This window comes from Mustela erminea, chromosome 8, assembly GCF_009829155.1.
Source record: "Mustela erminea isolate mMusErm1 chromosome 8, mMusErm1.Pri, whole genome shotgun sequence".
Lineage (NCBI taxonomy): Eukaryota > Metazoa > Chordata > Mammalia > Carnivora > Mustelidae > Mustela > Mustela erminea.
The window spans coordinates 38250380-38277002 of NC_045621.1; the positions used below are offsets into that span (position 1 = coordinate 38250380).

General features: G+C 42.1%; 1 protein-coding gene across 1 annotated transcript in view; it reads left to right on the forward strand.

Moving 5' to 3' along the window:
- SP100 (SP100 nuclear antigen) overlaps positions 1-26623 on the forward strand; it is a 98881-nt gene that overhangs the window by 69810 nt on the left and 2448 nt on the right. The window contains exons 17-23 of the mRNA XM_032354323.1: positions 2296-2367; positions 4887-4934; positions 6199-6303; positions 8235-8377; positions 9901-9942; positions 12342-12383; positions 24762-24877. Coding sequence (XP_032210214.1) covers positions 2296-2367; positions 4887-4934; positions 6199-6303; positions 8235-8377; positions 9901-9942; positions 12342-12383; positions 24762-24877 — 568 coding nt within the window. The remainder of the gene's footprint in view (positions 1-2295; positions 2368-4886; positions 4935-6198; positions 6304-8234; positions 8378-9900; positions 9943-12341; positions 12384-24761; positions 24878-26623) is intronic.

Here is a 26623-nt window from a genome sequence, read left to right on the forward strand (position 1 = left end):
CACTTTTTATTTCTTGTCCTTTTGGTTTGGATTTGAATTTCCCTGATGATTAATGATGTTGAACATCTTTCCATGTGTCTGTTGGCCATCTGTAGGTTTTCTTTAGAAAAAATGTTCATGGGACGCCTGGGTGGCTCATTTGGTTAAGCAGCTGCCTTCGGCTCAGGTCATGATCCCAGCATCCTGGGATCGAGTCCCACATCGGGCTCCTTGCTCGGCAGGGAGCCTGCTTCTCCCTCTGTCTCTGCCTGCCATTCTGTCTGCCTGTGCTCGCTCTCTCTCCGTCTCTCTCTCTGACAAATAAATAAAATCTTTAAAAAAAAAAAAAGAAAAGAAAAGAAAAAATGCTCACATCCTCTACCCATTTTCAACCAATTTTTTAAACATTGAGTTGTATAAGTTCTTTAATATTTCGGATGTTTACCCCTTATTGGATATATCATTTGTGAATATCTTCTCTCATTCAGTAGGTTGCCTTTTCATTTTGTTGATGTTTCTCCTTCTCTGTGCAAAAGTTTCTATTTTGGTGTAGATCCAATAGCTTATTTTGCTTTTATATCCCTTGCCTGAGGAGCCAGGTCCTGAAAAAATGTTCCTGAGGCTGGTGGCAAAGATATTAGTGCCTGTCTTTTCTTCTAGGAATTTTATGCTTTCAGGTCTCACATTTAGGTCTTTAATCCATTTTGAGTTTACTTTTGAATATACTGTAAGAAAGTGGTCCAGTTTCATTCCTTTGCACGTAGCTGTCCAGTTTTTCCAGCATCATTTCTTGAAGAGACTTTTACTCATTGTATATTCTTTCCTCCTTTGTCGTAAGTTAATTTAGCATAAGTGTGAGTTTATTTCTGGGCTCTCTATTCTGTTCCATTGATCTGTGTTGTCTGTTTCTTTGCCAATATCACACTGTTTGCAATTATTATAGCTTTGTAATAGATTTTGAAATCTGGGAATGTGATGTCTCCAACTCTGTTGTTGTTTCACAAGATTGCTTTGGCTATTTGGAGTCTTTTGTGGTTCCATATAAATTCTAGTATTATTTGTTCCAGTTCTATGAAAAGTGTTGTTGGTATTTTCATAGAGATTGATTTTTATTCTTCATTCTGTTGATGTGGTATATCACACTGATGGATTGGCAAATGCTGAATCATCCTTGCATTTCTAAAATAAATTCCACTTGGTCATGGTGAGTGATCCTTTTCGTGTATTGTTGAATGCAGTTTGCTAGTATTTTGTTAAGGATTTTTGCATCTTTGTTCATCAAGGATACTGGCCTGTAGTTGACTTTCTTTCCTTTTGTTTTCTTCTTCCTCCTCCCCCCCCCCTCCTCCTCCTCCTCCTCCTCCTCCTCCTCCTCCTCCTTCTTCTTCTTCTTCTTCTTCTTCTTTTCTTTCTTCTCATCCTTCTCCTCCTTCCCCTCCTCCTCTTCCTTGTCTTCCTCCTCCTTCATCTTTGTCTTCGTCTTTGTCTGGTTTTGGTATTAGGGTAATGCTGGTTTTATACAATGGCTCTGGAAGCTTTCCTTCCTCTTCTATTTTTTTTTTTTTAAATAGTTTGAGAAGAATAGGCATTAACTCTTCTCCAAGTGTTTGGTAGAATTCCCCTGTGACTCCATCTAGTCCTGGATTTTTGTTGGTTTTTGGGAATTTTTTGATTGTCAATTTAATTCCATTACTAATAATTGGTCTGTTTGGATTTTCTATTTCTTCCTAATTCAATTTTGGATGATTGTATGTTTCTAGGAATTTATCCATTTCTTGTAGGTTGTCCAATGTGTTAGCCTATATTTTTTCATAGCAGTCTCTATAATCCTTTGCACTTCTGTAGTGTTGGTTCTTATTTTCCCTCTTTCATTCCTGATTTTGTTTCCTCCCTCCTTTTTTCTTGATGAGTCAGGCTAAAGATTTATTAATTTTGTTTATCTTTTCAAAGAACTAGCTCTTTGCTTCATTGGTATTTTCTTTTCTTTTGGTTTCTATTTTATTTAATTTTGGTCTGGTCTTTACATTTCTTTCCTTCTACTAAACTTGGGCTTTATTTATGCTTTTTCTAGTTCCATTAAGTGTAAGGTTAGATCATGTATTTGAGATATTTCTTGTTTCCTGAGGTATTCTTGTATCACTATATATTTCCCTCTTAAAATTGCTTTTGCTGTGTCCCAAGGATTCTGGACTGTTGTGTTTTCATTTTCATTTGTTTCTATATGTTTTCTTTTTATTTCTCCTTGAGTTCCTCATTGACTCATTGGCTGTTTAGTAACATATCAGCAGCATCGTTTTTATATTTTTGTTTTCTCAGTGAGAAGGAGAGGCAGACATAGAATCCAAACTCTGAGTAACAGAGCCTTATGGAACAGAGGCAAACAAAAAGGTAAAAAGAAAAAAAAATTAATTTTAAAAAAAGCATACATTTTCCATTTTCAGTAGCTAAACATCTAAATTCTCATGCTTTATTCTATGCTTTTAGTAACAAACCTACTTCCCTATTGCTTTATGTAGCTGTACTGTTGAGAAATATATCAGATCTAGTCAATTTCCAAAAGGTGACATGGAGAGAAAGATGATAATACCACAAAAAAATAATTCTGTGATGAATCTGCAACCAGAACCTAGGACCCTTGGTGACAATGCAGTGCTCCCTCCACTGAATGGATAACTTTCAGGACTGGACATAGTTTTAGACATGAAACACAGTGTAATTCATAGGTGATGTACCTGTCCTTCCTCATGTCCCATGACCTTGAGGTAATCGTGTGGACGGGAGGGTGTCAATTTACCTCTTCTGCCTCAGTTTACTCATCTATAAAGTAAGATAAATAATAATAGCTTGACTGTCCTCCAAGGCCCATCTCAGCCTCATATAGAGCTTCGTATCCTGCGGTTTTGATGAAAGGAGAATCTAGCTCACACACTAGTCCCAAGAGGATTTAAACAGAGAGAAACTGAGAGCAAGAGAATGTATGTTTGCCAATAATGGCTACTGCTCAACAGACTCAGATTATGACCAGGGCTAGCTGGAGTATAAGTTTGGCTACCTCATTGAGAAAGGAGAGGACAGAGAAAGCAAGGAGAAAGCAGAGAGGGCCCGGGTATCTTCTCATGGGACAGTGGGCCTTGACCCTTGCAGGCAAAGAGAGGGGTGGCAGTAAGGAGGGAGGAAGGTTGGGAGAGTGAACCAGCACTGGCTAGTTTTCCTGGGTATACCTCTCACTTCAGCACCATGAGTGACAGGAGAGGGGTGTTCCACAGAAAGCCACACTTACATGGATGACTTTTTACACCTGGCAATCATACTAACTACCTTACTTGGCACAGTCATGTTCTTTGGAACTCATCAGTGCAGAGCAATTTTTTAAAAAAGCTTCATCTATTTATTTGTAGTCTACATGTTCCCTATTTTACATGTCTTAAGTCTTTAGTACTAATAGCCATGCTGGTGATTCTTTTATGCAGGTTTGGGAAACCCTTCTCTCAGTATACCTTCATAATATCTTGATAAACTTCCTAAGGTAATACTTTGTAGGGTAGAACATGCTTGACCTTGGGATGTGATTCCTCTCAGAATAGGACTCCTCAATAAACATCTCATGGGCCCATTTTTATCTTGAGATTTTTAAAAAACCTTTGGCTATTTGTTATAGCAAAGGCCCCACAAATGAAGGCTTTTTGTGATTGGTTGAAGAAAAAAAAAAAAAAACTTTCCAGCCTCACCTGATCATAATCTATTTAAAGGAAAGATGAGTTATAGTTGAGTATCTGCAGATTTTTCTCCTGGGATCTGAACTATCCAAATTAGTACCCCAGGATGCCAGCCATGGGCACAGACCTTTAGATAGAAAAAGCATCAAGTGTGTGTCTCTGACCCCAACATTCAAGAACATCTGAATAATGACAGACCCAAACATGCACATGGACATGACTCACTCTTTCTTTGGATACAATCAAAACATAAATCAGATACTACATTCTTCTGGGACGTATTTAAAGTCAGCCCTTTGGGCTATCTCTAACCCTGTGCCTTTTAGAACTTGGACATCAATTTCTATAAATTCCCCTTCATTGAGTTAGTTTTGATATCCTTGCTCATTTTTGCCACCACTTTCAGCACAAATATCTTCTTTCAGGTTTAGGGTTTGGGGAAGCTATCTGACCTGTAGATTCCCCCATGAAATCTCCCTTGAAACCTTGTATTACTGCCTTTTATCTCTGTCTCTTTACTAAAGGAAATCTTCAGCATCTTCATTTAATCTGTATTTCTTTTCTGTGAGCATTGATTTTCCCATCTGTAAAGTAGGGATAGTATTAGTTCCTGTTTGATAATTTGTTCTAAGGATGAAGTAAGTTAATAGAGGCAAGGTCTAAGGATAGTTCTTGACAGAAAAGAAGCACCTAGTAGATGTCTAATTTCACTATTTTTCTCACCAAGTTGCTTCAGAAATCTACAAAATACTGTTTCAAATTTATTTGGAGATAATAGTAAAAGAAATATAGGATGAATCTCAGTTAAGTATCATCTTTGTAACTAAGTCTAGGCCAGGGTTCAGCAAACTATGGCCCACAGGACAAATCCAGCCAATTGGCTGTTTGTAAGTAAAGTTTCATTGGAATACAGCCACATCTTTCATTTCCATATTCTCTACAGATGCTTTCATAATACAACAGCAGATTTGAATAGTCACAACAGCAATTAGGTACCTTAAGTATTTACTATCTCTTAGTTTACAGGAAAAAGTTCCTGACTCCTGATTCATTGACACATTTGCTACATTTCTTCAAGTACTAGACAGGCTTCTGAAAAGTTACATTTGAATGGTATTTTTGTAAAACACTACCATTTGCAATGTAATGTTATAAACAAGAGACATTTGTGTTATTTTTTTACTTTCTCAGGGAGAAAACCAGTCATCACCAGGTCTTTGAGAAGAGGCAGAAAAAGAGGTAAAAGGAAGTAAATAATATACTTTTAATAATTAAGTATCTAAATTCTTATTTTATACTCTGTGTTTTGAGTGATCAATCAGTTTACTTAATTGCCTTTTTGAATAAGTAACAAATTTTAGGATAGTCATTGGCCTTGGTTAACTTCAACAACAAGACAAGATGATATAATACCCATTCCATTGATTAGCCAGTTGATCTGAGAGACCCCAGGCCTTCTTGGACGTGTAGAGGGCTTCTATTACTACACTGATAACTTTTGAGGAAGGAAATATAAGGAAAAATATAAAAGATATGACTTTCATGATATTTAACTGACCATCCTCTTGCCCACATAGAGAGCCACAGGTTGCCCATCAAGGGGGACCCTAGGTGGTAGTACAAGACTTGTGTCCTAATTTCCAAACTTCTTTTGGTTGTGTGACTTTGGATTATCATTTGTGGGTTTTTGTTTTGTTTTTTGGCCTCAATTTCCTTCTCTGTAAATGGGTGGGTGACAGGTGAATTAGACTGAGTGACCTTCTAGGCCCACTCCAGCTCTAACAGAACTAACTCTGAAAGGACCATGGCCACCCATACTTCCCATTCCATAGAGAAGCCCCAGTTTGTGTTTTTAATGAATCCCCCTCAGTTTTGGTCAGAAAGGCAAGAGCACCTGCCTCTGAAGGTGTTCCTTCATTTTAAGACTTGCAATGCCTACTTCAGCAGAATCAGATCCCAGTGCCCCCACCCAAAGTATGTGCAGAGGTCCCCTCCCTGAGTAATTTGCACTTCTAGCACACTCTACTCTGAGTTTCCTTTTTAGCGACAGAGAAAGCTCACATGAAGGAGAAGTGAAACAAGCAGAGAGCAAGGAGAGAAGAGAGACACTGCCCCAGCTAGATGCCCCATTGCAATCTTGCTTTCTGTCTCTGAGCTGATTCCTCAAGACAAAACTAAAAGTGGAGAATTTTATCTCCAGCTACACAACTTCAAAGCAATAATACAAAAGGAGGAAAATCATGGCACAATGGGAAGTTGTGGTCAACAAATTTGGAGATTCAGACACCTCCGCACAAAGCTCTTAATGTAGGGTTTCGGAGAATGACATTATCTTTGTGCTCCTAATCTGCCATAAAAGAAAGACCTAGAAGGGTAATGAGTTCAGGGGGAAAGCCCTCCCATACATTTTAAATTATAAAAGAAAAATCTCAAGATGGGTGTGATCAAAACAGTGCACAGTTGTTCAGAAAAATGGAATGAAAAAAATAATGCTTCTTTACAGGTCCAAGAATTCCCAAAGATACAAGTATAAATTTTTACCTTCTGGAACTTCCTGTGACCTGTGGAGAGGCAAAGGGGACTTTATATAAGGAGAAAATGATACAAGGTGGGTTTCATGATCTTCTGTGCTTTTTAACTGGAAAATACCCATGTGAATAATATATTATTCAGGGGGTAGATGCCTGTGTTGGGGGTCTCCCAAGACCATCCCTAGGTTTGGTGATTCACTAGGAGGACTCATAGGACTCAGCATATAGTGAGCTTATGGTGATATTTTATTAGACTGGAAGGGTACAAAGCAAAATCAAGGAAGGAAAAAACACACAAGACAAAGTCCAAAGGAAACCAGGTGCCAGTGTCCAAGAGTCTTTCCCAATAGAGTCACACAGGACACACTTAATTCTCTAGCAATGAATTGTAGTAACATGTGAAATGCCATCTACCAGAGAAGCTTCCCCCAGCCTTGGAGTCCAGGTTTTTATCAGAGGCTAGTCACATAGGTGTCCTCTGCCTAGCACATGCCAAAATTCCAGACTCCCAGAAGGAAAGCAGGTTTTCAGCATAAACCATTTATATTATTCATATAAACAGTTTAGGACAGTGAGACACTCTTTTAAGGTCTGGGAATGGTGATACCCACCCCCTCAGTTGCAAGTTCCCCAATGCCAGCCAAGATCCAACCTTGCAAGCAGAACTTTCTAAAGATGGCAGCCTCCAGTCTAACCCATTAGCTCTTTTCTGTACAGCATCCCAGATAGGCTGGAGGAAAGATGGCATTTCCACACTTGTAGTTAATAAATATAACAGGACATCTCTCCTTTCCCCAAGGAGATTGTCCCCAGGATGCCCATCTAGCACCCAATGCAAGACCAAATACTTCAATATCAGGGTGGAATATGTACACATTTGAAAAATCTGGCGACAGTGTTCACAGCCCCATTCCCCTTAACATATGTACAGTCTTGTGCCAATGGGGAGGAGCACAGAATTTAGAATTAGAGGACTCAGATTCAAGTTTCAGATACCACAAGTGTCGTTCTATCTGGGCCAAATTACCAGTCTCTCTTACCCTGAACTTCCTCCCATACAAAATGGGAATAATAATAAAACTTGCCTCGCCATGTTATTATGAGGGGGGAAAATGAGATGACAGATATAAAATACTTCACAAATCATAACTGTTAAAGTACAGTAAAAATGTTCATCTGCCATAATTGATTCCCCTCCTCCCCAAATATAGTTCTTAGGCACCAAGAAGTATCAATGTTTGCCCTATGACCATATTGCAGATGTATAATTTAACTTTTCCCACTTGACATTTCCATAATCACTTTTCCCATAAAGTAGCTATGAGTCCAAAATATGAGAAATAATTTTTTTGAGAGGAAGAGAGAGAAAGGGAGAGAGAGGAGGAGGGAGAGAGGGAGAGGGAGAGAGAGAATCCCAAGCAGACTCCATGCCCAGTGTGGATGCCAATGCAGGACTCAGTCTCACGACCCTGAGATCCTGACTTGATCCAAAATCAGGAGTCAGATGCTCAACCTACTGAGCCATGCTGGTGCCCCAAAAATATGAGAAATAACTAATTTCCATTAGCTGGATGGTCAATATTGTGCAAGAGGAAGAAGATGTGTGACAACAGCTGCCACATGGTCACCCATGGGACCTCGTCTGTCCCCTCTGAAACTCAGCCTGGCTCTCAGAGAAGGGGAGGAAAAGAATCCTCCTCATTCATCTTCAGAGCCATTCAGATTTTCCTCTTTTGAATATACTGAGATACTTTTTAAAAATAAATGTTGGTGCTAATTCTTGTCTTTGTTGCACAAACGTCAAAGACATAGGTACACAGGACCAGGAGCTTTCTTCCACCCTTGCCTTCCAGGCTGCCTGTGGGCAACTGAAAGTCATGTCAGTTATCCTGCTGTAGATTCAGAGCCCAAGACATGTGGCCCAGGTCCATGGCGAAGACTACATCCTGGAGGTTCTGCAGTCGGGGGCAGGGGTTACTCCTGGCAACTCCTTGTTTTGGTCTCACAGGAACCTCAGAGAAGTGTATACAGGGTGTGGATGGAAGGTGGTTCACCCTCAGGGAATTTGAAGTTGAAGGAAACTACTCACGATCCAAGAACTGGAAGACAAGTGTGAGATGTGGCGGATTCACCCTGAAAGACCTGATTAAGGTATCCCAATGACACGTGGCTTATGTCCAGGATTTAGTGTTATTGTTCACCAGCTCCATCATTCACCAGCATTATCAGAATTTCTCAGTGTCCAGAAAACTGTCGTGATGCCCACAGGGCATGTGTTACCTACTAACATTGTACTCAGAAGCATCTTGGCTGCTTTATATTATAACTTAATCCTCTAAATGCATGAGCTCTTATCCTTTTGAAGGTGGAACAGTAAATTGTGGCCCTGATGGGGCCATAAATCATCACCACTGTATAATGGGGTCACAAGAACGTAATTTAAATTGGGGGGTTTCTTAGACTTTGGAGGCTGGAGGAAGGAGTCTGGACCCTTCCTTTAATCATGGAGGAATCACGAGGAGTTTTGGGACTAACACAGGTGAAACACTGTTTTAGAAGTATTAGTCTGATCAGAGAATGCACGATGGGTTGGAGGGTGGAGAGTGGCAGCCATGAAGACCTCACCTGACCTTTACGGCCTCTGGGCCTGGCCACCCCTTCTCAGCCTTCAAGGCCCAACTCAAACAGCACTCTCACTACACTGGTTTCCTGAGGCTGCTCCCTTTACAACCTGGGTGGCTTAAAACTATTCAAATCCATTATCTGAACAGGTCGGGAGGCTGGAAATGTGAAATTGGTTTCACTGGGCTCAAGTCAAAGTGTTGTCAGGGCTGGTTCTTTCTGGAGCCTTCCAGGGAGAATTTGTTCCTTGCCTTTTTCAGCTTCTGGAAGTTGTCTGTGTTCCTTGGTTTGAGGCCCTTCTTGGCATCACTGCAACATCGTGTTCTATCATTACATCTCCTACTCCTCACTCTAACCCTCCTGTCTCCCTGGCAACAGGATGCTGGTCATTACATTGGCCCTGCACAGATAACCAGAATGATCCCCCCATTGCAGGATCCTTAATTTAATTACATCCATAAAGTCCTTTTTACCACTGAAGTTAACATATTCAGAGGTCTGGGGTTTAGGGTCTGACCAAATTTGGGGGCCATTATTCAGCCTACTGTACTCACCCATCTCTGGATCCCAAAACACTCTGTCAGAGCATGGTTTACTCTTCATCATCTGCACCCATTCTGTAAGGCTCATCCTACTTGTCTCCCCAAAGGCCTAGACACCTTTGTGTGCCCAGGGTCACTGATGGGGCCTACCCACTGTCCGTCCCTCCCCAGGTATGTGGCCGTGGAGTAGTTGTAGCATGTGAGGTATAGACACACAAGCTAGACAGGTCCTGGAGGATGGAAAGGAGGCAGTGGGTGCAGAAGACATGGTGAGGAAAAGCCTGGTGAGGCTATGAGGAAAACAAGAGAGGATGCAATTTTAAAAGCTTATCTTATCTAGTCTGGGTAAGAAAGAACAGTGTGTTACAGGTTTGGAGAGGGACATTATTTTCCATGAAGACACCTTGAATTTGGGTTGACAGTGGGACCTATCTGGAGGGCAGGTGGAATGCCAAGCTCTCAGAGTAGAAACAAAGACCCATTATAGCATTAATCTTATTTCTCTTTCAGAAAAAATATCTACCAGAGCCACCAAGAAGAAGAAGAAGAAAAGTAATTATCACATGACTTTCTGCCAGTGTCTTGCCCCCTTGGGATGGATAATAGCCGTGTGTCGCTTGGCGAAGCTAACAACCCAGATCGCGTTCTCTCCCTTTCTTTTGTATCTTTCCTCTGCTTCGCATGCACACGTGCATTTCCACAGTGAGTCCTTCTCCAAGGGATCCTTCTTTAAGGGAACATTCACTCCCTTTATGGAGATACCACCTTAGAGAGCAGAGAGATTGGAAGGCTGATGTGCCAGGGGTGAGACACTGCTAACCCAGAAGATCTGCTTTGTGGAGAGACTACACCAGAGAGATAGTTTTGGAGCTGGGTGTCTGCATGAAAGCATCAGGGCTCACCAGAGGGGCTTTGTAAACCTCATTTCCATCTATGGAGGTGAATTCTCTTTCCCTCAAAGTCGCATGTGGAGTTCATGGACTAGTGGTTTCCATGGTGCATGGATTCCAAGGAAGGAGGTAGGATAGTTGGTGTTTTCCGTGTCCTCTCCAAGAGCAAGTGCAAGAAAGAACCTGTGTGGTGCAAAAAAAGGAGCTGGAAGAGCTTCCATTTTCTTAACCTCCAACAGAGGTCCCCTTGGTCCATCTCTACTGTACAAAAAGTCACAGTCTTCACAAAGTTGGTTTCTGGGGCTACCTGCTCCACTGACTTTATGCTAACAACTCTGTCACAAGGGCCTGCACCCACTGGGTTTTCTGGAGAAAGACACATTATTTGCTTAAGAGTAAACATTTCAGGACGCCTGGGTGGCTCAGTTGGTTAAGTGACTGCCTTCAGATCAGGTCATGATCCCAGGATTCTGGAATCGAATCCTGCATCGGGCTCCTTTCTCAGCAGGGAGCCTGCTTCTCCCTCTGCCTCTGCCTGACACTCTGCCTGCTTGCGCTCTCTCTCTAACAAATAAATAAATAAATCTTGGGGAAAAAAAAAAAGAGCAAACATCTCTATCTAGTGCTAGGGAGTCAAAGGTGACTCAGTCCGTGTTTGTCAATTGAGTTGGCCATCTCCCATCCCTTTATCACAGATGCCATCTCCATCTGGACTTACAACTCTTAAGGTGTCCCTACCTCCATTCTCAGAGCATCTCTGCAGAGGGCCTTTTCCTTCCCCAGTCCCTAGGCTTCTGTCCCTTGCACCATCAAATGACAGGTGGTACTATTGGCAGTTTCCCTGCTCATAAGATTCCTGTTAAACCTGATGGTGGTAGCTGAGGTGTTCCAATATAGTAAGACAGAAAAGTCCATGCTAATCTTTATTTTATTTTATTTTATTTTATTTTATTTTATTTTATTTTATTTATTTTTTTGACAGAGAGATAACAAGTAGGCAGAGAGGGAGGCAGAGAGAAGGGGGAAATCAGGCTCCCTGCTGAGCAGAGAGCCTGATGCAGGGCTCAATCTCAGGACCCTGAGATCATGACCTGAGCCAAAGGCAGAGGCTTAACCCACTGAGCCACCCAGGCACCCCATCCACGCTAATCATTTACCGGTTACTAAGAAACTTCATCTCCTGAGTGACAGCTGTGTTCATTTGTTTGCGCCCTTCTGTACCCATTCAACAAACACCTGTGGCACAAGCATTAAGCACTAAGCATATGCTTGGTCAGTGGCAGCGCACAGGAGGCCAAAGTGACAGATCCAAGGGACTTTTTCAACTTTATTGTCTAACATGGAACAATAACTGTTGGGATGGGGTGGGGGGTACTACACCACTCTAGTGGTCTAGCAGTGGCATGGCTACCTCCCAGGTCATTGTACTCTGGATCACACCGAGTGGCGTATCTGTGGCCTCACTGCCTCGGGCAGGAGGTAGAAGCTAGGCAGCCGTTCTTCCAAACTGAAGGAGGCCAAGTCATTCCACAGATATCCAAGATCAATGCATCCTTTTGGGATTCAGGAGAAAGTGCAGAGGTGTTTAGCTTTAGGAAGAAGACAAACAGGACTGGGGACCTTAGAACCATTTTATTTTCAGGACTAGGCCCTGGGTGAGCTGCAGAAGACAGTGTGGTTCTTTGGGACACATGCACGGTGTTCAGGACGCTGGGTGGTGTGGTCACTGGGGGCCATGGATAGTCAGTCCTCAGCTTGAGTCCCTCATTGCAGCTCCAACTCCAGCTGCGGAATCCAGGACCAGGCTCCCTGCGTGGCTTCACAAAGGCCTGCTTTGGGAAGAGCAGTCAGAGAGAATGGAGCTTGCATTGGGCCAAACTGACAGTGACATAAAATTTCATGATTTTTTATTTTCCAGTTAGACATACAGACCCATAAACACAGATATAAAGCAAAGGGAGGGCTGTGGCATGAATCCTTTGTATAAAGAAGTTCACTCAAATGCGTGGTTAGTGAAAAAATCATATTCAATATTGTCACTCAATCTTTCTTCCTTTTCAGCAGACAACACCAGAGCCTAGCAAGGACTTTTTTGACCCTTATGTAAGTACTGACTCCCCCACCTGTGACCTCAGAATAACCCAGACCTTGTCCTTCCGTATATTACCTGTGTCATTGCTGCGTTTTCCTGAAGCATGTTCAGACTCAGTTGGAGTGTGTCCTTGTGTGTGACAAGCAGAGAACAAACGTATCTTCCACCCCAGGGAGATAATTTTGGAGTTGGTGTCTCTGCGTGAAACTTCCTTTCCATTTGTTCAGGGAAAGTTCCCTGTTCCCTTATTTCCCCTTGATAGTAGGTATGGGAGGCAGAGCGCTAGACCACTAGGGTCTCTAGAGCCAGGACTTTAAGTGGTAATAGCTAAGGCTGGCCTGCCCATGACAGATAAGGAGCGAATCTGAGAGAAGAACAGTATCTTTTTTTTTTTTTAATTTTTTATTTTTTATAAACATATATTTTTATCCCCAGGGGTACAGGTCTGTGAATCACCAGGTTTACACACTTCACAGCACTCACCAAAGCACATACCCTCCCCAATGTCCATAATCCCACCCCCTTCTCCCAAACCCCCTCCCCCCAGCAACCCTCAGTTTGTTTTGTGAGATTAAGAGTCACTTATGGTTTGTCTCCCTCCCAATCCCATCTTGTTTCATTGATTCTTCTCCTACCCACTTAAGCCCCCATGTTGCATCACCACTTCCTCATATCAGGGAGATCATATGATAGTTGTCTTTCTCTGCTTGACTTATTTCGCTAAGCATGATACGCTCTAGTTCCATCCATGTTGTCGCAAATGGCAAGATTTCATTTCTTTTGATGGCTGCATAGTATTCCATTGTGTATATATACCACATCTTCTTGATCCATTCATCTGTTGATGGACATCTAGGTTCTTTCCATAGTTTGGCTATTGTGGACATTGCTGCTATAAACATTTGGGTGCACGTGCCCCTTTGGATCACTACGTTTGTATCTTTAGGGTAAATACCCAATAGTGCAATTGCTGGGTCATAGGGCAGTTCTATTTTCAACATTTTGAGGAACCTCCATGCTGTTTTCCAGAGTGGCTGCACCAGCTTGCATTCCCACCAACAGTGTAGGAGGGTTCCCCTTTCTCCGCATCCTCGCCAGCATCTGTCATTTCCTGACTTGTTGATTTTAGCCATTCTGACTGGTGTGAGGTGATATCTCATTGTGGTTTTGATTTGTATTTCCCTGATGCCGAGTGATATGGAGCACTTTTTCATGTGTCTGTTGGCCATCTGGATGTCTTCTTTGCAGAAATGTCTGTTCATGTCCTCTGCCCATTTCTTGATTGGATTATTTGTTCTTTGGGTGTTCAGTTTGCTAAGTTCTTTATAGATTCTGGACACTAGTCCTTTATCTGATATGTCGTTTGCAAATATCTTCTCCCATTCTGTCAGTTGTCTTTTGATTTTGTTAACTGTTTCCTTTGCTGTGCAAAAGCTTTTCATCTTGACGAAATCCCAATAGTTCATTTTTTCCCTTGCTTCCCTTGGCGTTGTTCCTAGGAAGATGTTGCTGCGGCAGAGGTCGAAGAGGTTGCTGCCTGTGTTCTCCTCAAGGATTTTGATGGATTCCTTTCGCACATTGAGGTCCTTCATCCATTTTGAGTCTATTTTTGTGTGTGGTGTAAGGAAATGGTCCAATTTCATTTTTCTGCATGTGGCTGTCCAATTTTCCCAGCACCATTTATTGAAGAGGTTGTCTTTTTTCCATTGGACATTCTTTCCTGCTTTGTCGAAGATTAGTTGACTGTAGAGTTGAGGGTCTATTTCTGGGCTCTCTATTCTGTTCCATTGATATATGTGTCTGTTTTTGTGCCAGTACCATGCTGTCTTGATGATGACAGCTTTGTAATAGAGCTTGAAGTCCGGAATTGTGATGCCACCAACGTTGGCTTTCTTTTTCAATATCCCTTTGGCTATTCGAGGTCTTTTCTGGTTCCATATAAATTTTAGCATTATTTGTTCCATTTCTTTGAAAAAGATGGATGGTACTTTTATAGGAATTGCATTAAATGTGTAGATTGCTTTAGGTAGCATAGACATTTTCACAATATTTATTCTTCCAATCCAGGAGCATGGAACATTTTTGCATTTCTTTGTGTCTTCCTCAATTTCTTTCATGAGTACTTTATAGTTTTCTGAGTATAGATTTTGTGTCTCTTTGGTTAGGTTTATTCCTAGGTATCTTATGGTTTTGGATGCAATTGTAAATGGGATTGACTCCTTAATTTCTCTTTCTTCTGTCTTGCTGTTGGTGTAGAGAAATGCAACTGATTTCTGTGCATTGATTTTATATCCTGACACTTTACTGAATTCCTGTATAAGTTCTAGCAGTTTTGGAGTGGAGTCTTTTGGGTTTTCCACATATAGTATCATATCATCTGCGAAGAGTGATAATTTGACTTCTTCTTTGCCGATTTGGATGCCTTTAATTTCCTTTTGTTGTCTGATTGCTGAGGCTAGGACCTCTAGTACTATGTTGAATAGCAGTGGTGATAATGGACATCCCTGCCATGTTCCTGACCTTAGCGGAAAAGCTTTCAGTTTTTCTCCATTGAGAATGATATTTGCGGTGGGTTTTTCATAGATGGCTTTGATGATATTGAGGTATGTGCCCTCTATCCCTACACTTTGAAGAGTTTTGATCAGGAAGGGATGCTGTACTTTGTCAAATGCTTTTTCAGCATCTATTGAGAGTATCATATGGTTCTTGTTCTTTCTTTTATTGATGTGTTGTATCACATTGACTGATTTGCAGATGTTGAACCAACCTTGCAGCCCTGGAATAAATCCCACTTGGTCGTGGTGAATAATCTTTTTAATGTACTGTTGAATCCTATTGGCTAGTATTTTGTTGAGTATTTTCGCATCTGTGTTCATCAAGGATATTGGTCTATAGCTCTCTTTTTTGGTGGGATCCTTGTCTGGTTTTGGGATCAAGGTGATGCTGGCCTCATAAAATGAGTTTGGAAGTTTTCCTTCCATTTCTATTTTTTGGAACAGTTTCAGGAGAATAGGAATTAGTTCTTCTTTAAATGTTTGGTAGAATTCCCCCGGGAAGCCGTCTGACCCTGGGCTTTTGTTTGTTTGGAGATTTTTGATGACTGTTTCAATCTCCTTACTGGTTATGGGTCTGTTCAGGCTTTCTATTTCTTCCTGGTTCAGTTGTGGTAGTTTATATGTTTCTAGGAATGCATCCATTTCTTCCAGATTGTCAAATTTATTGGCGTAGAGTTGCTCATAGTATGTTCTTATAATAGTTTGTATTTCTTTGGTGTTAGTTGTGATCTCTCCTCTTTCATTCATGATTTTATTTATTTGGGTCCTTTCTCTTTTCTTTTTGATAAGTCGGGCCAGGGGTTTATCAATTTTATTAATTCTTTCAAAGAACCAGCTCCTAGTTTCGTTGATTTGTTCTATTGTTTTTTTGGTTTCTATTTCATTGATTTCTGCTCTGATCTTTATGATTTCTCTTCTCCTGCTGGGTTTAGGGTTTCTTTCTTGTTCTTTCTCCAGCTCCTTTAGCTGTAGGGTTAGGTTGTGTATCTGAGACCTTTCTTGTTTCTTGAGAAAGGCTTGAACCGCTATATATTTTCCTCTCAGGACTGCCTTTGTTGTGTCCCACAGATTTTGAACCGTTGTATTTTCATTATCATTTGTTTCCATGATTTTTTTCAATTCTTCTTTAATTTCCCGGTTGACCCATTCATTCTTTAGAAGGATGCTGTTTAGTCTCCATGTATTTGGGTTCTTTCCAAACTTCCTAATGTGGTTGAGTTCTAGCTTTAGAGCATTGTGGTCTGAAAATATGCAGGGAATGATCCCAATCTTTTGATACCGGTTGAGTCCTGATTTAGGACCGAGGATGTGATCTATTCTGGAGAATGTTCCATGTGCACTAGAGAAGAATGTATATTCTGTTGCTTTGGGATGAAATTTTCTGAATATATCTGTGATGTCCATCTGGTCCAGTGTGTCGTTTAAGGCCTTTATTTCCTTGCTGATCTTTTGCTTGGATGATCTGTCCATTTCAGTGAGGGGAGTGTTAAAGTCCCCTACTATTATTGTATTATTGTTGATGTGTTTCTTTGATTTTGTTATTAATTGGTTTATATAGTTGGCTGCTCCCACGTTGGGGGCATAGATATTTAAAATTGTTAAATCTTCTTGTTGGACAGACCCTTTGAGTATGATCTAGTGTCCTTCCTCATCTCTTATTATAGTCTTTGGCTTAAAATCTAATTGATCTGATATAAGGATTGCCACTCCTGCTTTCTTCTGATGTCCATTAGCATGGTAAATTCTTTTCCACCCCCTCACTTTAAATCTGGAGGTGTCTTCGGGCTTAAAATGAGTTTCTTGGAGGCAACATATAGATGGGTTTTGTTTTTTTATCCATTCTGATACCCTGTGTCTTTTGACAGGGGCATTTAGCCCATTAACATTCAGGGTAACTATTGAGAGATATGAATTTAGTGCCATTGTATTGCCTGTAAGATGACTGTTACTGTATATGGTCTCTGTTCCTTTCTGATCTACCACTTGTAGGCTCTCTCTTTGCTTAGAGGACCCCTTTCAATATTTCCTGTAGAGCTGGTTTGGTATTTGCAAATTCTTTCAGTTTTTGTTTGTCCTGGAAGCTTTTAATCTCTCCTTCTATTTTCAATGATAGCCTAGCTGGATATAGTATTCTTGGCTGCATGTTTTTCTCGTTTAGTGCTCTGAAAATATCATGCCAGCTCTTTCTGGCCTGCCAGGTCTCTGTGGATAAGTCAGCTGCCAATCTAATATTTTTACCATTGTATGTTACAGACTTCTTTTCCCGGGCTGCTTTCAGGATTTTCTCTTTGTCACTGAGACTCGTAAATTTTACTATTAGGTGACGGGGTGTGGGCCTATTCTTATTGATTTTGAGGGGCGTTCTCTGAACCTCCTGAATTTTTTTTTTTTTTAAAGATTTTATTTATTTATTTGACAGACAGAGATCACAAGTAGGCAGAGAGGCAGGCAGAGAGTGAGAGAGGGAAGCAGGCTCCCTGCTGAGCAGAGAGCCCGATGCGGGACTCGATCCCAGGACCCCGAGATCATGACCTGAGCCGAAGGCAGCGGCTTAACCCACTGAGCCACCCAGGCGCCCAGAACCTCCTGAATTTTGATGCTCGTTCCCTTTGCCATATTGGGGAAATTTTCCCCAATAATTCTCTCCAGTATACCTTCTGCCCCCTCTCTCTTTCTTCTTCTTCTGGAATCCCAATTATTCTAATGTTGTTTCGTCTTATGGTGTCACTTATCTCTCGAATTCTCCCCTCGTTGTCCAGTAGCTGTTTGTCCCTCTTTTGCTCAGCTTCTTTATTCTCTGTCATTTGGTCTTCTATATCACTAATTCTTTCTTCTGCCTCATTTATCCTAGCAGTGAGAGCCTCCATTTTTGATTGCACCTCATTAATAGCTTTTTTGATTTCAACTTGGTTAGATTTTAGTTCTTTTATTTCTCCAGAAAGGGCTTTTATATCTCTCGAGAGGGTTTCTCTAATATCTTCCATGCCTTTTTCGAGCCCGGCTAGAACCTTGAGAATTGTCATTCTGAACTCTAGATCTGACATATTACCAATGTCTGTATTGATTAGGTCCCTAGCCTTCGGTACTGCCTCTTGTTCTTTTTTTTGTGTTGAATTTTTCCGTCTTGTCATTTTGTCCAAATAAGAGTATATGAAGGGGCAAGTAAAATACTAAAAGGGTGGCAACAACCCCAGGAAAATATGCTTTAACCAAATTAGAAGAGATCCAAAATCGTGAGGGGGGAGAAAGGGGATAAAAAGAGGTTCAAAAAGGAAGAAAGAAAAAAAAAAGAAAAAAGAAAAGAATTAAAAAAAGAGAAAACACCTAAGAAAAATGTAAAAAAGAAAATATATATATATTAGATAAACTAGTAAAAAATCGTTAAAAAAGAAAAAGGTAACAGTTAAAAAAAAAAAATTTTACCCGAAGGCGAGGAAAAAAAAAAACAAAAAATGAGAAAGAAAAAAATTAAATTAACTGCAAGACTAAAAAAAATCACAGGGAAAAAGCCATGAGTTCCATGCTTGGCTTTCTCCTCCTCTGGAATTCTGCTGCTCTCCTTGGTATTGAAACCGCACTCCTTGGTAGGTGAACTTGGTCTCGGCTGGATTTCTTGTTGATCTTCTGGGGGAGGGGCCTGTTGTAGTGATTCTGAAGTGTCTTTGCCCCAGGCGGAATTACACCGCCCTTACCCGGGGCCAGGGTGAGTAATCCGCTCGGGTTTGCTTTCAGGAGCTTTTGTTCCCTGAGCGCTTTCCGTAGAGTTCCGGAGGACGGGAATACAAATGGCGGCCTCCTGGTCTCCGGCCCGGAGGAGCCGAGAGCCCAGGGCCGCACTCCTCAGTGCACCCTCAGAGAACAGCGCCCAGTTACTCCCGTCTGCCCGACCTCCGGCCGCGCTCCGAGCTCACTGAGCCTGCGACCGGTTCAAGGTCACCCCGAGCTGCGAGCTTACTGTCGGCTCTGTCTCTGTAGCCGGCTTTCCCGTTCCAATACCCGCAAGCTCTGCGACACTCAGACACCCCCGATCCTTCTGTGACCCTGTGGGACCCGAGGCCACGCTGACCCCGTGTGGGCTTTGCCCCGGGTAGCCTCTGGAGCCATGTCCCTCAGCGGAACAGACTTTTAAAAGTCCTGATTTTGTGCGCGGTTGCTCCGCCGCTTGCCGGGAGCCGCCCCCCCCCCCCGGGGTCTATCTTCCCGTCGCTTTGGATTCACTTCTCCGCCGGTCCTACCTTTCAGAAAGTGGCTGTTTTTCTGTTTCCAGAATTGCTGTTCTTCTCTTCGATCTGCCGATGGATTTTCAGGTGTTTGCAATCTTTAGATAAGCTATCTAGCTGATCTCTGGCTAGCTGAAGTAGTCTCAGCCTGCTACTTCTCCGCCATCTTGACTCCTCCCCCCAGAAGAACAGTATCTTAAAGAAGGTAATAAGGAAGGAAAGGAAGATCATCAACATCCACTCTTAGACAGAGGCAGAGCTAAGAAGGTTTGAAACATCCACCAGAAGGAATAGGCTGGGCCAAGCTGGCAAGTTCAGGGGCAGACCCTGTCCCCAGCCCTGCAGAGAAATGTACATAGGGCAAGTGGGTGATGCAGATAAATATCATAGGGTCCTTTATGGAGACCTGGAGCTCATCTCAAGGAAGCCGTCAGGAACCTGAACTGGCTAAGATGGAAATTATCAACACATAGCAAATCGCAGACATTTTTACTCAAACTGCTTGGCTAGTGCTTGACTGTATATGGACCCTTATGATCTAAAGACCCTGCTTACTATGGCTGCCTGCATTAAAGTCTGCCAACATCACAAAGGACCACTTCCTGTAAGCCAAATCACACTTTGGTTGCTTTTATTACAACAAATGGGAATTTGGGGCCGAATCACTTTTTTGCACCACTCCAGGGGGGCTCTCACTGTAGAATGATGTGCAGCTGTACTGATAAGGGATGCTTATGGAGAGAGGATTAGAAAAGGGTTGCCATGCCCCCTGGTCCTCTAGCATTGCCCAGCATGATCTAGATGCAACCACATGACTTTGATTCCTCTTCTGGAGGTGGGACCCTTGTATAGTGGAATAGCTCTCATCTCTGAGGTCTACACAGCCTTTCTGATAACTGGAATGGACATGGAGGGTTATTCCCACAGCTCACATCCAAGCCCTCTGTGGAGATAAAAAGGCAACAGTTCTTCCTCTTTTTTTTAAATTATGTTATGTTTGTCACCATAGAGTACATCATTAGTTTTTGGTGTTGTGTTCATGATTCATTGTTTGTGTATAAACCTCAGTGCTCCATGCAATCCATGCCACACTCATCTATCCCCCGACCCTCCTCCCTTCTAGAACCCTCAGTTTGTTTCCCAGAGTCTCCTAATAAGAATGTCCACACTCCTTTTCATAGCCTTTCTGTGGCAGATTTTGTAGACTGATAATGACTCTACTCATAGCTCCCACACTTTGCCAGAAAAAATCCCACCAGACCTTGGGCTCCCAACCTTGGCCACACATGGCAATCAACTGGAGGTCCCACCCACAGAGGTTCTGATGCTAGTGTTCTAAGGGTCAAGATTTTCCAAAGCTCCTCTGGTGGTTTTAATACACAGCCAGAGTTGTGGGCTGTTGTGGGCCATGGTGGGCCAGGGCGGTTCAGTCTGCAGTGTCCATCTGAATTTCCTGGGCTTCTGATTCATTGAGTGAGGGATGGCACCTGAGAATTTACACTTCCAGCATGATTCAGTGGACATTGCTTCTGCTGATCCAGAAACCACTGCTTTAGAAGCCAGAGTTCTCCACTAAGGACTGCACCTGAAAACCATCTAGGTTTTGATTTTTAAAACAAACTGCAAATATCCTTCCCACCTGCTGACACAAACAATCAAAATCACATGCAACTAATTGAATCTCTGAGGATGTGGCCTCGGGCATCAGAATTTTTTTAAAGCTCCCCAAGTGATTCTATTGTACAGCAGGTTGAGAACCACTGCCAAGCAAAAGGACAAATTTCTTGCTAAAAAGATTAAAAAGATATATGTTGAGTTTGTGGGCTTCATAGATTATAGGCCTTCCAACACAAGATTGGCAAATTTGTTAATTCTTTCTCAGGGCCTACTTATAGTGCACTTCATAAGATAATGGTCCAGAAACCTCCACCCAGCAGTGGTCAGCATCCATGGGTGTCATCTGTTATGACAAAAAAGAGAAATATTTACATGGTCCATGCCAGGCCCATGTGGGGTTGTATACAGGGATGTCCCTGATAGGATATTCCATACATTTTCCCTTTCAAAGTGTGTGGGCAAGATACAGACCCTAGAATTTCCTCTTACGTGTGATTTTTGTTTCTCTTCTTATATTGAATTTATAGATGGAAAGAATTTATAAATTGAGATATATCCCAATTCACCTCAGCTCACTGGGTACATGGATGATATTCTGATTGTTATGATTTAGAACCTGAAAAAAGGCTGCTGTGCTTTGGCTAATAAGACAGTGTTGTAAGTAGGACATCTGTGTCCTCATGGTCATAGACCTCATAGAAGCATTGAGAAGGAGATGGGACTGGCAGGATTGGCAGGACTGGTGATGAATTGGATACTTGAAAAAAAGAAACAAATATCTTCTCCCATTCCGTGGATTGCCTCTTTGTTTTCTTGACTGTTTCCTTTGCTGTGCAGAAGCTTTTAATTTTGATGAAGTCCCAAAAGTTTATTTTCACTTTTGTTTCCTTTGCCTTCGAAGACATATCTTGAAAGAAGTTGCTGTGGCTGATATCGAAGAGATTACTGCCTATGTTCTCCTCTAGGATTCTGATGGATTCCTGTCTCACGTTGAGGTCTTTTATCCATTTTGAGTTTATCTTTGTGTACAGTGTAAGAGAATGGTCCAGTTTCATTCTTCTACATATAGCTGTCCAGTTTTCCCAGCACCATTTATTGAAGAGACTGTCTTTTTTCCACTGTATATTTTTTCCTGTTTTTTTGAAGATTATTTGACCATAGAGTTGAGGGTCCATATCTGGGCTCTCTACTCTGTTCCACTGGTCTATGTGTCTGTTTTTATGCCAGTACCATGCTGTCTTGGTGATCACAGCTTTGTAGTAAAGCTTGAAATCAGGTAACATGATGCCCCCCGTTTTATTTTTGTTTTTCAACATTCCTTAGCGATTTGGGGTCTCTTCTGATTCCATACAAATTTTTGGATTATTTGCTTCAGCTCTTTGAAGAATACTGGTGGAATTTTGATCAGAATGGCATTAAAAGTATAGATTGTTCTAGGCAGTATAGACATTTTAACAATGTTTATTCTTCCGATCCAAGAGCATGGAATGGTCTTCCATCTTTTTGTGTCTTCTTCAATTTCTTTCATGAGTGTTCTGTAGTTCCACTACTGGGTATTTACCCCAAAGATACAGATGTAGTGAAGAAGGGCCATCTGTACCTCAATGTTTTTAGCAGCAATGGCCACGGTCACCAAACTGTGGAAAAAACCAAGATGCCCTTCAGCGGATGAATGGATAAGGAAGATGTGGTCCATATACACTATCAAGTATTATGCCTCCATCAGAAAGGACAAATACCCAACTTTTGTAGCAACATGGATGGGACTGGAAGAGATTATTCTGAGTGAAATAAGTCAAGCAGAGAGAGTCAATTATCATATGGTTTCACTTATTTGTGGAGCATAACAAATAGCATGGAGGACATGAGGAGATAGAGAGGAGAAGGGAGTTGGGGGAAATTGGAAGGGGAGGTGAACCATGAGAGACTATGGACTCTGAAAAACAATCTGAGGGTTTTGAAGGGGCGGGGGTGGGAGGTCAGGGTACCAGGTGGTGGGTATTATAGAGGGCACAGATTGCATGGAGCACTGGGTGTGGTGCAAAAATAATGAATACTGTTATGCTGAAAATAAATTAAAAATAAATAAATAAATAAAATTTTAAAATATTATACATATAGATGAACACTTAAATTGTGTGAAAACAAATGAATTCTCTGATCTTCTTCCAATACATATTTGTGAGAAATATGTGTTTCATTTTTCTGACATTTGTTTAGATGACAACCTGACTTTTCTACACAAAAGTTAAATAAGCCAAATAAAGATCAAGAGACAATATTTAAAAAAAAAAAAAAAAGAAGAAGAAGAAGAAGAAGCAGAGGCTTAGAAAAAAATCCAAGAGAGTATAATATCATGGAACAAAGCATAAAGAGTGTTTCTAGAAGGAAGAGGTGGAATGGTGCTCCCTGTCACCTCCTCACTTCCTCATCACCACCAAGAGTCCCAACCACCCATAGCTGGGTTGGCCAGCAACCCCCCCCCAATCTGTGCATTATTCTCTACCTAGATTGTCACAAAAGGATGTAAACCCTTCTTCCAATCCATGGTGTAGACAGGATATTTTCATCTAAGTGTAGAGCTGCCACCCATTGGATGAAATGTTTCCCTATCACATAGTCTTCTTCAGTTGGCCCTCTTGCTGTTCAGGTGGTCCCAGGAGAAGAGCCAGGTGCTCATCCTTCTGGGAATTTCTGCAGCACAGGCACACTCTTACATAGAAATTGTAGTATGTCGGGATTCACATGTTATTCACATAGATTATCACACACACACACACACACACACACACACCAGGAAAACAATGTGATTTCTTTACCTACCAATGGGCTTATTCCTTGACCAAGTCTTATTTTGGTCTATTAAGTCCATTGTTTTTAACACACATTTGTTTCTCCACAATACTTAGATACAAACACTATCAAATGTTTATCTTCACTCAAGAAAATTAAATCTGGGGGTGCCTGGGTGGCTCAGTGGGTTAAAGCCTCTGCCTTCAGCTTGGGTCATGATCCCAGGGTCCTGGGATTGAGCCCCGCATTGGGCTCTCTGCTTGGCAGGGAGCCTGCTTCCCTCTCTCTCTACCTGCCTCTCTGCCTACTTGTGATCTCTGTCTGTCAAATAAAATAAACTTAAAAAAAAGAAAATTAAATCTGGCTTAAGGTCTCACATATTATGACTGGTGAAAAACCTAGCATTAACCAATTTTGTGGCTCCTTTACAATATATAGTATAGTATAGGTCTTTCATGTGCTCAGAAAATGAAGGTATGTCCTAGGCCTTCAGTTGTGGTGGTCACTGTTATCACAATCTGTGGCCATTTGGGGACAGCACCTCCACACCTTACATGCCGAGCTAAATCATGGGACCTCTTACCCCAGGCTCCCAGAGCCAAAGAGCTCTGTCCTCCCTGGCATCCACCTGGTAATCTGTATCTACGTCTTTCCAAACCAGAGGTATGTCACTGGCCCAGGGGTCCTCCAGGCACAGAACTCATAGTGCAGGAACTACCCCCCCAGGCCCTTCAAATCATGGGAAACTTATGGCCAAGAAAATAGGATGTAGTGATATGTCAGAAGTGTAATCTCTTACATTAAATCTTCGGTAAATCCCTCTTCAGTGAGTCAATTAGATGATGCAATAACTAGATAAGACACTGTGTTATATTCCCGAGCCAAGTTTTGCCAGCAAAATAATAAATTCCTCAGATTATCTTTAATTCATCTTCTTTTGTGGTTGTTGCTAGTCTGTGTCAGAATCTTTGACTTCGTAAAGAGAACTTTAATGGTCTAATATTCACTTCCTCCCAAACTTCACTGCAGACCAGAATGTCTTCTTCCAAAATCTTCACTCAGTGTTATTTCTTAATATTTTGAGAAGAGAAATCTACAAGCATCCTCCGGGCACAAGCAAAGACCATGGATTCTAGAGTCTCAATGTATCAACCTTCCGGGATCTCACTAATTCCAATGATGTCTGCATTACCTCCCCTTCTAGCCGGGAAACTCAAATATATGTGAGGTGTGCCGTCGACCTGGAAAGCTGTTCTGCTGTGATACTTGTCCAAAGTCCTTTCATGAGACATGCCACATCCACCATATAGATGTTAACCGGTTAGTGAGCCCTGGCCCCTTCTCGCCCTCCCTTCCTGTGGCACAGCTCCTCCCACTCTGGGCACTCAACCGGCAGTGTTTGTCTCTGGTTGTATGTGTCCTGAGGCAGAGGGAGCAAGTCTTACAGTATCAATATCCATTGTAGAACAGTGTTAGCAGCAATAGATTAATGGTAAGCAAAAACTCTGCAAGTGTCACCCCCACATCTCCCACTTGGTTCTCAGACCTAGGCACTTTGAGGGGGTGATGGTATCATACATAGGGTGCTGGTTTAAAGCATATATCACCTGCTCTGGGAACATCAAAAAGCTGAAAAATTTGGGACTGTGATGAGCCTTCAGATAACCATGGATGCTATATTTCTTTTGCCTTAAAATGTATTTTGAGGGAGCACCTGGGTGGTTCAGTGGGTTAAGCCTCTGCCTTCAGCTTCGGTCATGATCTCAGGGTCCTGGGATCGAGCCCCATGTTGGGCTCTCTGCTCATCGGAGAGCCTGCTTCCCCTCTCTCTCTGCCTGCCTCTCTGCCTGTCAAATAAATAAATAAAAATCTTTTTTAAAAAAACGTATTTTTGGTCAGAGATGATGGTAAGAGGGATAGCATGAAGGTTGATAAGGCATTCTGTAAGTGATAGTGTAGGCAGAATTTCTGTGACCAAGGAGGATGGATGATTTCCATCAGGATTGTGTCTGTCCCTATGAAGACAGAACATTGCACCCTTGGTACTGGGAGAGTCTAATGTAATCCAACTGCTCCCAGGCAGTTCCCAAGGAATAGTGTCATCTTAGGGACTCTGCATAAAGCTCTGCAGTTGGGTATGCTGCAGAGGCAGAAGACAGGTCTTTATTGCTGTGCCCATGTATAGTCCCCATCCTCACACCATGGGTACTCGGGAATGGGCCCCTTGAGCAAGCACTGGAGTAGCCAAGCAGAGAGGAGGCAAATGACATATCTAGGAAGGATCACTGTATCCTCTTGATTTTTTTTAAAAGATTTTATTTATTTGACAGAGAGAGATAGTGAGAGAGGGAAAATAAGTGGGGGGGTGGGAGAGGGAGAAGCAGGCTTCCCACTGAGCAGGGAGCCCAATGCAGGGCTCAATCCCAGAACCCTGGGATTAGGACCTGAGTCGAAGGCAGGCGCTAATGATTGAGCCACCCAGGTGCCCCTGTATCCTCCTGATTATCAAAAACCCTTCAGCACAGGGAGCTTAGCAGAGAAGAATGGCAGAGGCATTGAATGTAGAGTCAAATGGCAGATGTCTGACACTACTCTGTTCATAGATTTCTTTCCAAGAAGTTTCTGCAGCACAGATTCTAGGCTTAGGTATGGCAGTGCCAGAGGAGAGGATGCCTATAACTCTGCGCTTACTCAGCAAAGTTGAGAAACAAGAGCTGGTTTCCTTTTACTGTAGTCTGATGGCTCACTAAGGCCCAAGACTCCAGTGCTGAAGGTACCAATTTCCAATTCTCAATTTTAAATGGCAGGGCTCATATCTGAGCCCATAGTGGCTCAGTTAGGAACTCTTAAGTTTTGAGATGAATGAAAGACTATCATCCACCATGGCAGCTCACTCAACAGACTGTCAGTACTGCTACCACTATAAATGGGAGGGGTATCTGCCAGCTATGCCCAAATGGGGCTCTAGCACAGAGACAAGTTGGATACAGTGTGGAAACCACCAGTCATTCCTGAACAGAGGACTTTAGCAGCTGTAGAAACAGTGGCTGAGTCACAGAAAATCTA